Source organism: Accipiter gentilis, chromosome 4 (genome assembly GCF_929443795.1).
Source record: "Accipiter gentilis chromosome 4, bAccGen1.1, whole genome shotgun sequence".
Lineage (NCBI taxonomy): Eukaryota > Metazoa > Chordata > Aves > Accipitriformes > Accipitridae > Astur > Astur gentilis.
Genome location: NC_064883.1, coordinates 28,907,417 through 28,922,460, shown reverse-complemented (window position 1 = coordinate 28,922,460; position 15,044 = coordinate 28,907,417). Strand labels below are relative to the sequence as shown.

Here is a 15,044-nt window from a genome sequence, read left to right as displayed (position 1 = left end):
GATCTTCAGAAGCTTTTTGGCACAGAGGTCACCACAGCTTAGCTAAACAGGCATTCAAAGTTTGTCTTCTAAGTTTGTACACTTATTTTTGCACCTGTAAGCATTGCAAGCAGCCATAATTAAGGTATAAGACATGGTTATCACATGCTGAAGCAGACGTCATCCCCCAAATCTAAATGCCTGCTTAGATTCTTGCTGCCATATCCATTCACCCCTCCATGCTGGCCATCATAAGTCATCCTTACCACAAAACAAGGAGATAAGAACAACAAATTCTCTACAGCCATCCCAAATCTGCAAATGCCCACACCTCTAGATAAAAGCACACTGTAATTAGTATAGCCAGTGTTTTCAGGGCAATACCTTTTCTGACCATTCTCATTTTGGAGGCTGACACTCTCAAGAATGTTAATTTTCAAACAGTGCATACTACCTGACACCTGAAGCTCCTTCAATGTACCATCAACTGAGTATCCAAAAATAATCCTGGTGTCAAATTCACAAGTGAGTGACTTTCAGTCATAAGTCTTACTGGAATCAGCAGCTTCTGCAGGTTCAAATTGCTTTTGAAAGTTAAAATTTAGGATTCCGCATCACTTAAACGTTTTTAAAACTATTACCTCTGCATATCCAGCCAGATTCACAAAAAGCTACTGGGGTGTTACATACAATATGATTTTGATGTGGTCACGCAGTTACCACTAATTTCTTACTAACAGGACAGAGACAGACCTACTTAATTCCTCAGCCATAGCATGACTGCTGCTTTTCAGCACACATTTTCACAGGAGAGCCAGCTTTCACTTAAATGAAGCTTAACTGAAGAGTAAGGTATAGCAGTGTGGGCATATGAATTAGGATTCACCTGCACAGAAAATCCCTTTAGGCCATTTGGAACAGTACTACAAGGGTGGAATACTTAACGATGAATCCTCTGTTGTCTGAAGAATTATTTCAGATTTATGGCACACAGAGCTGCCTCTCTGGGGATTTCCCTGCAGTTTAGTCAGAGAGCTTCCTAGATGCTTCGAGGGGCGGTGATGGTTTTTTTGCTTGAGGATGTTCAAGTTGCTGCCAGTGTCTTAACTCTGTCACAAAGCATCACATCGTATAGGAATGTGATGTGTTGGTGATGGTGGGGTACCACTTACATTAGATTCTCCCTATGAAAAAAGGTCTTGGAGCCAAACTCAAGCTATTTAGTAAGAAACCAGTATTTTTTTTTAATGTTCCCATTACTATCCATGGGGTCAGAGACAGGTGGAAAGAAAGGGCATCAAGGAACAGTATAGAAAATGATACAAGAAAAGCATTTGAATTAGAAGGATCCCACACAGGAGAGATGGCCTCAGCCTAACTATACCCAATCTTCTGACACTGAAGATTTATTTAAATGTAATAAGGGAATTTTAAAACATAAAAGTAAGCAGAATCCAACATTAATCCAACATTAAAAAAAAACCACAAAACAAACAGCCAGGAAAATGGAGAGCCATAAACCTGGGCAAGGAACATAACAAAACTACAAGAATGTTAAGACAAAAACAAAAGACATTTTTAGAAGCAACATGTTGAAAACATAGGGTCTACTAACTAAAAACTTTTAAAATACCTCACAAAAAGGAAGCCTGAAGTAGAATCTGTAAGGCCAACAGACAACAAAGATATAAAAATTGCTCAGAGTAGAGACAGCCTTTGGAGAAAATGAATTTTTTTCATCACTGCACACTTTAGTGACAGGAAGGCTCCAACCTTTGAGCCACTCTTGAGAGTATCAATGTGACAAAAGTGAGCTTTCACATGCAGGGTGGTTAACAAGCTAGGCACCACAACTATCCCGTCTTTGTTCAACACATTCACAGACAACCACAAATGGGTGACCAGTGACAAAGTCTGCAGATGCTAAAAATACTTAGTATAACCTACAACAAAATCTGACTGACACAGAGAAGATGAATGAACACTTTCTAAAGTGTTTTTTTTAATCACAAGAATCTGAGATCTCCTAATGAATTTAGATTCATGGAGCAAATTTAAAAACAGAAAAGAATTTTTTTTTTCTCCAAACAGTTCATAATTAGATTATGGAATTCAATGCCAAACTACATTGCAGAAGACAAAAACGGGTTAAAAAGTGAATTAGAATCACAGAGATCAGTTTAATCCAACACTCATTCAGATAGTCTGAAAAACAATTTATTTATTTTTTATTGCTTATTATTTGTAAATGGGATATAACCAAGACAAGAGAATTTGGCACTTTCACTGCTCTTACATTCTTCCCTAAGCACCTGACAGAAGCTGCTTTTGGAGAAAGGGCTAGGTAAGCCTTTCATCTGACTTAACACAGCAATGTTTTTTTCTTACCTTTAGGAACATTTTTCCATCTCAGCCCAGGTTCATGAATAGACAGAATAGGAGGTGACAGTCCTGGAACTGAATCTCAGATAGTAAGGACTGTCACACATCCGTTCCCTTCAAAAGAGTTTTGACAGCCTGCTGTGCTGGAAGCCTTGCTCAAGGGGGATAGGGGTAGAGAACAGAGGAGTGGAAACAGCAGCTTGACCCAAAAAGCTAGTTCCTTTTATTGCAACCTACCTACCATGTGCTACATAACTGTGGACATACAGTATGTGTTTCAGTCCTCTGCTGGCCATATTTAACTTCTTTCTTCAAAGACTCGCTTCTGTTTCTCCAATAGTGAAGAAAGCTGAATCATGTTTCTAAAAAAGAAATCCCTACTTATTGTTCCTTTTGTTTCATCACCATCCAGTTTTCTATCCTTATCCATGACCCTGTACAAAAAAGTCAGAGACATAATTGATTGTCTAGAGAATACTTACAATATACTGGGGGTTTCTATAAGCAGACAGTAAATCATAGGAAGACGTTTCTTTGTTCTCACCTCTTTTCAGGAATATAAATCCAAGACTTTCAGAAGTTCTAGGAAACAAATTATTCCTTTTCATTTTTAAAACCTGTTCTAAATCCACCCACACCTTCAATCATGTTATATGGGCCAGCGGGTGTTATAGAAAAAAATTTCAGCCTCACCATTTTAAAATACTTTCAGGATTATACAACTAATGTATCATCACAAAAAATTAGGAAGTCTCCTTAAACAGTTAAAATGAATTTTCTTTCTTAGTTTAGTACCAAGACTAAATAGACATTGGGGGGAAACTAAAAAAGGGGGCTAAAGGAAGAAATTAAACCACATTTAAAAGAAAAAGGTAACTAACTTTTACAATCTCTCTTTTTTTATGTCTACATTTATGGTTATTTGTCATGGTTTAACCCCAGCCAGCAACTAAGCACCACGCAGCCGCTCACCCACCCCCCCCCCCCCCCCCCCCAGTGGGATGGGGGAGAAAATCGGGAAAAGAAGCAAAACCCATGGATTGAGATAAGAAAAGTTTAATAGAACAGAAAAGAAGAAACTAATAATGATAACACTAATAAAATGACAACAGCAATAATAAAAGGATTGGAATGTACAAATGATGCGCAACGCAATTGCTCACCACCCGCCAACTGACACCCAGTTAATCCCCGAGCGGCAATTCCCCGCCCCCACTCCCCCCAGTTCCTATACTGGATGTGACGTCCCATGGTATGGAATACCCCTTTGGCCAGTTTGGGTCAGCTGCCTTGGCTGTGTCCTGTGCCAACTTCTTGTGCCCCCCCAGCTTTCTTGCTGGCTGGGCATGAGAAGCTGAAAAATCCTTGACTTTAGACTAAACATTACTTAGCAACAACTGAAAACATCAGTGTTATCAACATTCTTCACATACTGAACTCAAAAAACATAGCACCTACCAGCTACTAGGAAGACAGTTAACTCTATCCCAGCTGAAACTAGGACATTATTTTACCAAACAACTTAATAGCTGTGAAATATTTAGCAGAAGATGAAATCACGTATATTCCCTAAGAAATTACTTATTTGTCATATATACTTCTACCTCCATGGTTTAATTTGCCTTCAATAATGTTTCCTTAACTAAAAGCTCCATTATGTATGGCCTAACACTGGAGTGGTCTGAGTCATTGTTAATAGTACAGTGGAAATCACTACATTACACTGCCTTTGGGAAAAAACAGCTAAATTTAACTGTGCAATAAAGATTAATCTTTGCACCAAGGAATACCTTTCCAATAATTGAGAGAAGTACCAAATGTCAGGAAGACAAAAAAATATTACGAGGTAACACTTGATTCAGCCAAACTTCAGAATGAAGTTATCTGTAAATGCTCCAGAACACATCATGGTTCAAAAAAAACAAAAAACAAACAAAAAACCCAACTTGCTCAGCTTGCTGATTTTTTACCTTTCTGCCAAAACATCCATTATTCCGTTGCATTCTCCCAATAGTTCTTAAAAAAGATTGCAAATACTGCCTTGGATTTGGTGAAAAAACTACCTGGCATTGTTGGAACATGGTGGGAAGGAAAAAACATCCTTGTATGCTAAAGATATCCTGACCTCCCAGATGAAAAATAGTGCGAGTGATGACCAGTTCCCAAGATGTTGACATATTACAATACAACATTAAAGAAAATGAGAACAGCACGCAAGAGAACATTTTTGAACTGCAAAAGCAGCAATTCATTCATCAGGGCTTGGGGATAACTGATGTCATTACACAAGGCTGAAACACTGCACATGAATCTGACTAACAGCATTCAAGAAATACTGGAACAAGACTTGAGAAGAGGGACCATGGCAACAGAGAGCTTATAACAGAGACTAAAGAAAGCTGTTTTGTGTAGTCTAGTAAACAAAGGTGGAGAAGGGACTGCTGCCTATAAATAGGTCAGGGCAGTAAACATCAGTGAAGAGTGCTATTTCAGATAGAAAGCAGCTCTGGAACAGGAATAAATGGATGAGAACTGACTGTGAATAAATTTAGATCAGAAATCAGAAGCTATGCAACCATTAGGCCTGGCATGCCAGTGGAGTGGCAAGTCAAGAGGGAAACTTACCTACTTTAAGATGGAGATTGGTCGGCTGATGACATTAAGTGGGCTTGTGACAGCAGGAGATCAACTCAATGACTTTGGAGGACTTTTTTTTTTTTTTCTTAAACTTGTATGTTCCTAGTAGCTAACTACTTGCGCATCTTTCTTCCAGATCAAGGAGTGATCCTCCCCACTGGCCTCCTAGACTGCTAAAGCAATTAAAACCTCCCACGTCCTCTCCAGGGGCCAAGCAAATACTTTTAGAGAAGGAAATGTACTCAAAACATGCAGCTTCTCACACATTTCCACTTCCACTGTAGGGCTGCAAAGAGACCAGCTGGATCACCATGTGCCATGGAATATGATTCATTCTCATTGTGTAATAGGAAGTAGCAGAGGAGGGTCACAGAAGATCAGTGACAAATGCTATCGTCTACCCTCTGCGGCACTAGAGTTGTAGAGCGATTAGGACATAAGATGGTGAACTCCAGCTGCAAACTGCATCAGCTTAGAATTTTTAAGAAAGGATAAAGGAATGATTAATATCACCAAATGATTACCTCTACTCTCTGTGGATCCTCATTTCTGAATGAGCGCCTACACTGTATTTTGTAAGCAGGTGGTAAAGTTCTCTCCCTGCACTTTGGGCAGACCAAAAACCAGTGAATGCAGACAAAACACCAGCAAGCACTGCTAAGAAGCTGTGGACAGTCAGCACCGCTCGCTTAGCATTGCACTGGGCTAATGTGGTCCCACTGGGCCTCAACAGCCTCTGTTTATCAAGTTGTCTTTGGTTTCTCCATTTCATCTCAGTATTGGCCTACTGTGCTAGCCTTGGCAAGACAACTTAACAACCATATTCTCTCGCCTTCCTCGGCCTTCACTTTGGACAGTTTGGCTGTCATCTCTTGTGAAGGAGGGCAGAAGGTGGGAGATGAAATTAAAGACAGATAGCAAGCTGCTTGTGAGAGCCCCCTGCCTGTAACACTCCCTTCCTCTGGCAGAAGGCACTATAACCCTTCACAACATGAAGAAAAAAGCTTTTTTGTTGTTGTTGGGTTTTTTTGCTGCACTTTCAGAATGTCATTGACAACAGCATTGCAGTAGTAGCATGTATTGAACATAACCAGTAGTAATTATTAGTATTGCCTTCATTAAACTCTTTCCATTGCTACACCACATGACATACCCCATCTGTTACTGCAACAGATGAGAAACCAAGAAGCAGGAGCAAAGGCTTTCCTTCTGTAATCTGCAAGAACTCTCTTCCCTGGAGATAATGTGTTCCTCAATGTCTCTTACCCTAATGTACCATGCCATAAACCTAATGTCAGCAAAGAAGAAAGTACATAAACTGTTAGAAGAGTATTAAAGGGACATGCATTAAATTACCATCAATGATCTTATGCTAGACTATTAAATGGAAAGAGCACGTAAACCAATCCATTACCATGTTCCTAACAGATGGTTCAGAGGTCCTGTGTTGGGAGAACCATTGTAGCTTTCTTAAAAGATGAAGGTTAATACATACTGCTTTTTACCATTTGGGCCTTAAACAGGAATTTGAAGTTAAACCATTGTGTTACTCAAAGACAGTTGGTGAGAGGAAATGAAACTTATTTCAAGAGGCACCTTAAAGCAATTAATACTAATGTTCTAATAACATTAGAGTCACATTTTTATTATATCACATGCTTATACTTTAAACCATTTCTTCCCTTAAGAACTCACACTGAGGCTTGTGCCCATCAATTATAGAAAACTTTGGGCAAATATTAAGACATTCCACAAGTCTTAGGAGAAGTGTATTTTGTTTATAGCATTTCCTATGCAGCTGCAGAGTTACTTTTTCAATATCCCAAATAATAAGCTTTTATTAGAAGCCCATCTTTCATGTAACATACCTCAAACCACAAAGATGGGAACTATCATTTAGCCTTGCCAGAATATGTGTGTGTTTGTGTGCATAAATATATATGTGTATGTGCATATACTTCTTCCACCTGCTTCCTTATCCAGTTACCAAAAACTTACTGGCCTGTTTTCTCAGAAATGTTTACCAACTCATCTCTGGTTTTGATACAACAAAACTTTGTTAGTTTTGTCCTAACTGTTCAGTACAACAGCAATACAACAGTTTGAACTTGCACAGCATACCCCATCACAAGATCTTCTAAAAAAAAAAAAAAAAAAGGAGGTTCTCTGAACTTAGATGTGCTTAGCGGGTGCCCTATGAAGTATCAGAGTTACAACAGGTTATTCTATTTCTTCAACTGAAGTGACTCCCACATGGTAAACAGAGGCTGGGAAGCTGAGGAAGTGAAGGCAGTACTTTGTACTGCACCCAGGAGGACCTCTACTGGTTGCCTTGGTCGGCCAGGGTTATTCCAAAATGGACCTGGTGTGTTCCGCACACCAGAGCTACCACAGCAGAAACCTGTACCACTGAGGTGCTTCCTGGCATCACAGGATCTCAGCACAGAGCTGAGATTGCAGCTTTACACTCTTCTGCTTAGAGGACAAGTCTCTTCTCTTCTCTGAAGTCAAGATTGAAGCTTATTTAAGTTAAAGCTTTATATCAGGATCTAAATTCTCAGACAGCTGGTTAGTGGCTGCCATCCCACCCCCCAGCCTGGTGGTTCTTCAGGTTATGTGAACCTCTATCCCCAACAGCTTACACTAGCTTTCATCTGCATCCTGAAGTTCATCAAGTGTGAAACACTGCATTTCAATGATCTATGAGAAGTTTCCTGAACTTTTCTGGACCCCCTGCTAGGGTCCAGAAGAGCTCTGCAGCAGAGCTATTCTTGGGTTTTGGTCTTGAGACAAACTCAGCAACAAACAGCCTGCAGATGATCTCATTTTACCTTAACCCTACCAGCCCCATAAATGTGAAAGCTTCAGGGCAAAAGGTAATTCAATTGAGTAATAAGCAGCCACTCTTTATTCAACAGTTTCTGGTTTGTTTGGGTTTTGGTGCCCCCCCACCCCTCCCAAGGATGCATGACTGCATTCACATCTATTTGATCCCACTGGATTTCAGACTAAGCCAAGAAAACCAGTATTCACAAACACCATTGCCTCAACACCTAGGTGTGGCAAAATCTCTTCAGCGTCTGCTGTGCTCTTGTCTATCTTTACCTAGTGATTCACAGCACAAAGCAAATTCTGTGCTCCTCTCTCATCCCCTGAGGAACACCAGCTGTTTCTGGGCAGTGCACATTCCCCAAGGGATAGAGCTACTGGTGAGCCCCACCACAGAAGTGCCAGTGGGAAAATCTGGCATCTCATACCCCACAGGTTGCTCTCATTCTTTGGAGAAATCCCTCTTTGCTATCAAAATACAAAGACACAAGAAAAGACCTTTTTATATCCTCCTCTCTGCTAGCTGCAGCCCAGTGGCAAAGTCCTGGTGGCAACAGCAATAAAAAAAAAAATAAGCAATACTTTCCGTATGCCAGGTAGCAGCTCCACAGCTATGTAACTGGGGGGTGTCCTAAGGAAAGCTTTCCTACTGCCAGTTCAGGTTATAGCCACATGCACTATGACAGAACTGCAGTCTCAAATACTTATTTACCTACAATCATACTGACCACTGACCAGGCTTGAGCACCCCACAGTGGATGTGCTCTGGAGACCAGAAATCACAGTTTACTGGCATAAAAGTCTTGTTTCCCAGCTGGTTAAAATCATAGCTGAGGTCAAGCTAGGTTTAATTACGCAGCGTAGTAAGAAAGAAATAACACCTCAGTAAACGTTTTCTTTTTGCAGTCAGAAATAAACTACAACTGGCAACTGCTGCTCTTCTCTCCCCACCAGAAGCACACCAGGAACGTAACCCACATGCACACCTGTTTCAATGGGAGCAGGTAAAGCAAATGCTGTCTTACAGATGGAGATGAACGCGACTCTTTTACCGAGCAACAGCTCCCTAAGGCACACAAAGGTAAGAGCTCAACAGGAAGGCCTGAGGTTGCTCTGTGGTGTGACTGAGCAACCCACCTGGCAAGGGTTGATCGGGTCACTCCAGAGCCACAGCATGCCCTCCCTAGGAGGGGGGCAGAACCAAAACCCCATCCTACACCCTTCTCGATAGAAAGCAAGCAGAGGAACACTCCTCCTACCTGAACTCGGGGAGGAGGTTTGCCCGCAGCCCATAGAAAGCCGCCGAGAGAGTCACTAGCCAGCCGGGTTTGTAATTCCCATTCTCACACTCCAGGTAAGGCGAGGACCACCTGATGTGGTTCTTATCAGCAGCGAAGCTCTCCCGCCTCTTCCAGCTGTTCTCCAAAGTTTTGGGGCCCGTGTTCAAGACCTTCCTGTGCAGATGCGGCCTCCACTTGCGCTTCAAGCTGTGGAACCACTCTGTTTCCACAGAGGCGTTGGCCAGGCGGTGAGCCGAGGAGGACAAGTCCTGCAGGAGGACCTGGCTCTCGTGCCTGCTGGCCTGGAGGAAAACCTGGGGGGTGGAGGAGAAAGGCTCTGTGCTGAAAGTGATAGCTGCCCTGGAGATGTTGGGGTCCCCCTCCAGCAGGCTCCTGATCAAGGCGCGGTACCACTCCAGGTCCTCCTGCAAGTTCTGCTCCCGCGACTTATTGCTCTGGAGGATCATGTTGAGGAAGTTGGTGGCGTGGGTGAGGGTGTCCAGGGCCCCGTGCAGGGTGGGGTGCGAGGTGAAGCGCGACTTGCCGGCGAGGCTGGCCAGCTCGTACCGCCCGGAGCAGTTGGCACGCCGCAGCTCCCGGGAGTCGCCCGTGTAGAGGAACGAGGCCACGTCCTGGGGCACCTCCTCGGCGAGCCGCTGCGCCAAGATGGTGCTCTCCGTAGAGCGGCTCCGCGGGGCCGGCGGAGGCTCCCGGCTCTTGATGTGGTTGTAAATAGGCGGCCTCCCTCTAAGCGCCCGCTCCCGGCCGCGCACCGCCTGCCCTTGGCCGGCGGCAGCCCCGAGCCCCCGCTGGGCGAGGAGCAAGAGGAGAAGGAGCCGGAGCAAAGCCATGTCCCCCGGCGCTCCCGGTCGCGCAGGCACGGCGAAGTGGCTGAAGACGGGCTTCGCGCAGGCGGCCGCGGCGCAGGGGCGCGAACGCGCAGGGGCGGCCGAGCGGCAGCGGGACGGAAAGCGGCCCCCGGCCCGCGAGTCACCTGTGGCGGCGGCGCCGCCCGCGCCTTCCCCAGCGCGGGGCGCCGCGCAGCCCCACCGCCGGCCCGGAGCGGCTCGCAGCCCCTCCGGCGACGGCAGCGGCGAGCCCGCCTGCGCCTCCTCCCGCCGCGGCCACCGCGCTCACTGAGCCGCCGCCCGGCGCAGCCCGCAGGGGCGGCGGCGCCCGCGCCCGGCGCAGCGGCGGGTCCCCCCGCGGCGCCCCGCCGCCGCCCGCGCTCCGCCGCTCCGCATCCTTCGGGCGCCGCTGCCGGAGGGGCGTTGGGGGGTGGGGGGGTGGCCCGCGGCGCGGGACTGCCACTTGCTGCGGAGATCGGCGGGGCTAGGCAGGCGGGGCTGCTCCCGGGGAGCGGGCGGGCGGGCGCCCGCCTCCGCGGGCCGCTCGGCTCTCCGAGCGAGGACCAGCCCCCCCCCCCCCCGCCCCGGCTGCGGGCGGCCGCTCACCGGGCAGCTCCGCCGCGGGCAGCCCTTCACCGCCCGGTACCCCTTCCCCGCCGGCCCTTATAGGTGTACGCCAGGCAGCTGCCGCCCTGTGTGGCCGCCTCGCCTGTCAGTCAGCCGGCAGCCATTCACGGGGCAGGAGGACGGCGCCGTGCGGCGCTGAGGGAGGCGGTGCCGCCGCCGCCGCCGCCGCCGCGGAGAGGCGTCGAGGCACCTCGCTTCACCTGCCGCCGGCCCAGCTCGGGGCGGAGGCGGGGGACCCGCCCGCCGCACCGGCAGCCGCTCCGCTTTCCCCTCGGCCGAGGGGCGGGGGTCGCGGGTGGGGAACCGACCCGCGAGGGGGGGTGGGTGAGGCTCCACCGCGCCGCCCCCGCCGCCCCCGCCGCCCGCGGGCCGGTGCGGCGCAGCGCGGGGCTTGCCCGGGGAGTGTGGCAGCGACACCTGCTGGCCGGGCGTGGAGCGGCGCCCCGTGCCTGTGCGCAGGGGGGGCGAGTCGGCGGGAACCGCCGCCAGGCAGCAGCCGTTGGGGCTGAGGGGCGGGGGAGGGGGGGGCGGTGTTAAAAATATCTCCGCCTCCCACCCCGCTGTGGGGCGAAGGGGATGACAACGGGAGAAGCCCGGCGTTCTGGGGGAAGGCGGCTACAGCAGCGATGATCCGCGGAGGGTGGGCTGCGTGCCGCTGTGAGGAAGGCGCCCTTGCCTCAAGCGGTGCTGTGGGAGGGTGGCAGGGAGGGCACGGGCCCGCTCCTCGGCTTCCCCCGGGACGCCTGGGGCCGGCCGGGCTGCCCCGGGAGGGAGAAGGGAGGCGTTTGGTGGAGGGCGTGGTGTCTGGGTGGGCACGGGCAACTTTCTCTTCTGGGGCTTCCGGGCCCACAGCCAAGATAGCCCTGTGGTCCGCAAGTTCCCCGGGCGCCTCGCTTGGGCTGCCGCGCCTGTCTCCCTCACCTCAGGCGTGCCACAGAACAGCCCAGACACGGAGTGCGTCCCGCCCTAATGGGAACTGAGCCACTTCCCTCTCCCTTCAGCTACAGTGGCTGGCTGGTCGTATTTCTGTAACCATAATCTTTCCTCCTTTTTTCCCTTGGTGTTTTAACACCACGATGCTAATTCCTACTCCTCTCTTCAAAACTAAGCCCTTAATCCAGTGGCTTTCAACGCTGACCTCCAGAGCACCTGCATGGGGCCAAAGCAGCGCTGGCTGATCGCCTCGCTTTCCTCCTGCCCCGCTGAAACCACCTTTGGAACAACACAAATGCATTGAAGATGTAGTTAAGATTTTCCAGATAAGCCATCAGTTGTGGGGCCATCATGATCAGTAATACGGATCTATTTTAGCAAAGCATTTAAACATACGTTTAACTTTTTGTGCATTTTCTTTGGCAGAAGTATTCACCTGCTCAGTATCTTACTGTTGGATGAGGGGCTTGTGACAGGAGGCTGTTAGCAAAGGGTGAATTTTGGAGGAGGTAGTCCACAGCAAAATCTCCTAATTACAATTACTTCCATTCTGGTTTAATATAAAACTCCATTTTGGAATTCAAAAGTGCAGATGAAAAGAGTAGTAAAAAGAGGATCCTTTTTTTTTTCTTTCTCCCCCACGCACATGTGCATGCACATCCTATAAGGAGCAGATTTCAGTCATGCAGAATATATGATCTAATTTTAAACCACCAACAAGATATATCTGCTCCTTAAGGCATACTCTTATTTTAGAATTATTTGAAACGATACTTAAAGGAATAGTCATTCTAATATAGCTAAGTGTAAATTATGTTTGCAGTCCATATATCCTAGTGATGTAATGCACTATATCTTTGCCCGTGGTCACCTTTAATAATTGTAATATCATGTAGATAAGAGAAAGTTATAAATACTTTTTTTTTTTCTCGCTGCTTGCAGTTAAGGAGGATATTCACTGCTTAAGAATAATTTACTTGTACTGAACTTTCCCTCAAGTGAAGAGCCTGTGAGATTATTTAGAAACTGCATATACTGAGCAACTCAGAAGCTGGTATTTACAGTTTAGCACAGCACAGGGAGTCTGTGCTTCCAAGTCTGCACTGAACAAATACCTAAAGATGCATCGTTTGCTATGGATAAGTGGGAACCGGGGCTTTTGATAGGAGCAGCTGTCAGGACTGAGCTAGGCTAACATGGGATCAGTTACATGGGGAGATATCAGTGGCAACATAAATAAAACAAGCTTTTTTTTTTAACGGTGCGCCTGTGCTGATTCTCTGTACCGACTGTCAAAGACTGCTCTAAAGGAAAGGTCAGTTCCCTGATGGGAATTCACTTCCCCTACTGTAGCCTGACTTCTAATACCTATCTAAATTGCACTAGGCCTGCTAAGTGGCCATGTTCACACGTTCTCAGGATGATCAAATATCCCTTTAATGTACTTGCATAGCAAGTTCCTTCTATGTCCTGATCTCCTCACGGTCCTTCCAAATACCCTTTTCTAGTAGCACCCACCGCTCCCCCCGCCCCCTTGTCCCTCACTAACACCCCCAGAAGCTGTTGTTCTTAACCTGAAAGTTTGCCGGGAGCAAAGACCCAAACGGGTTATAGCACAACTCCAGCTGCTGGAAGTGTCTCCCTTATCTCAGAGTCAGAAGGCTCTCTTTTTCCTGTCTCATCAGTTTGCTCTGTGTTTGTGCTCTCTGTGCTACCAGAGTCAGAGGGAGAGGATGAGAGGTTAGCTGGAGGACTTTCTCATTAAGGGTGCCGGAGTCGTTGTTCGGTCATGTACAGCTGCATCGCAGAGGGTTCAAAGAGCCTTTCTTTGTCCTCTAGGGCTTCCTCCTGCAGTCAGTTCAGACCTGCTCCCAAGCAGCTATTGTGTGCAGCCAGGTCCAAAATGAGGCACAAACAGATTTTAAAGCCATTGCAAATGTGCATCACCTTACAGCTTTGCAAAAACTATGCTGTGGGTCCCAAAGCCTACCATTCATTGCCCAGATCCAGGGCACTGGCAATATGGAAAGATAGTATCCTCTTAGATTAAAGAAATCCACCAAATATTTTATTTACATGATGTTAACCAAGGATTGGAAGAGATGTAGGAACCTTTGATCATTGTATTTTTATTTTAATATTAAAATGCACTGATGATTCCGGCCTGTCATTTGTAATCAGTTGACTGTGCCAGAAATCTGTTCAGCTGTGACCAGTATAATGTGAAAATGGACTGGGAGTCCCTGAGACACAAGATTACTGTGACTGAATAATGTTTCCTCTGCTTCTGCCTCAGTTCTGCCAGAGGTGCTGCTTCAAGCCATCCAGCAGCGAGGAATCAAGAGGCATCTAACCACTGTCCTGCATATTTCTGAGTTGTTACAACTGTCACCACTGCTGCATTCAAAGTACCTGTACATGAAGGTCTCGATTGATTGTATTACCTATCAGGCTAGAAGTCTGCATTTAGATGTCACGTGAGCTCAACCTGACTCTAATTACAGTGTAGAAAAAATAGCAGTGCAAAATGTTAGCAGTTTTTAAAAGACTAGAGTAAGCGTAACCTGCTTTCTCCGAGTATGACCTATACAAAAAGATCTTGTTTATCTGAACTATTTGAAATGCTAGAAGCATCAGAATTATTGCATTGTTTAAACCAATTGGAACAAAGGAAAAACTGTTGTAGCTGTGGAATGTATTGAAAACCTCAGCTACATATTAATTTTTATCTTAAGCTAATTAGGTGATATACAGAGTATACTCAGCAAGAGTAAGTGCTAAAACTTTGAGAATGATGTGTTGTATTTCTCTCACAAAACAGAAACTGTTTTGATAAACTGATGTTTATCAAAATCATTGCTTATGGTATTCAAAACCACAAGAAAAATAAAGTGTTTTTAAAATAAAAGTACTCTTACTTTTAGCTTGATTACCTAAAGAAATCATGTTCTTGCAGTCATTTTTTTTGTCTGTCTGATGAGTCCTCTCTGTCTGCCAATAATTTCTGATCCCATTAGTTCATTTCAGCTAATTCTGGCAGCAGTGCAAAGATCTCAAAGTTTCTGCAGGCATCTACAAGTGTTGTGAAACTCACAGCTGGGTCAAAGAAAGCAAACCATGTTCATTTTCGTGCTGGGGGGAAAGCTGCAGAGTGAGTTCAAGAGTTACATTGCCTCTGGTCTTTTATTTGGCCGCTCATGTTGGCCACTAAGTGTAAATATACCCCAAAACAACTGGAGCATGTGCTCCCTACCCAAAAGACAGGGAACAGTAGAGGGGGCTAGTGGGGGAGAATTCAGAAAGTCAAGGGGGAGCTGGTAGCACTGTTGGTGGTGGGCACAGTGCCACAAGGCTTTAAAGTGCAACGCAAAGAGTACACAGGGGCTAGGAGAGATGCTGGGTTTGTTGCAGCAGAGGGTGAGAGACAGAGTGAACACAAATCCATTTGAAACTAGGTTTCCTTAGTTCTCTTGTTTCCTCTCACAAATGAATTAAAACCATCACCTAAATATTTCAGAGAAATAAAAAA

At 46.3% G+C, this 15,044-nt stretch overlaps 1 protein-coding gene across 1 annotated transcript in view; it reads right to left on the bottom strand.

Moving 5' to 3' along the window:
• GPR158 (G protein-coupled receptor 158) overlaps positions 1 to 10,221 on the bottom strand; it is a 205,973-nt gene extending 195,752 nt beyond the window's left edge. The window contains exon 1 of the mRNA XM_049798758.1: positions 9,087 to 10,221. Coding sequence (XP_049654715.1) covers positions 9,087 to 9,958 — 872 coding nt within the window. The 5' untranslated portion in view covers positions 9,959 to 10,221. The remainder of the gene's footprint in view (positions 1 to 9,086) is intronic.
• Between the last annotated feature and the right edge of the window lie 4,823 nt (positions 10,222 to 15,044).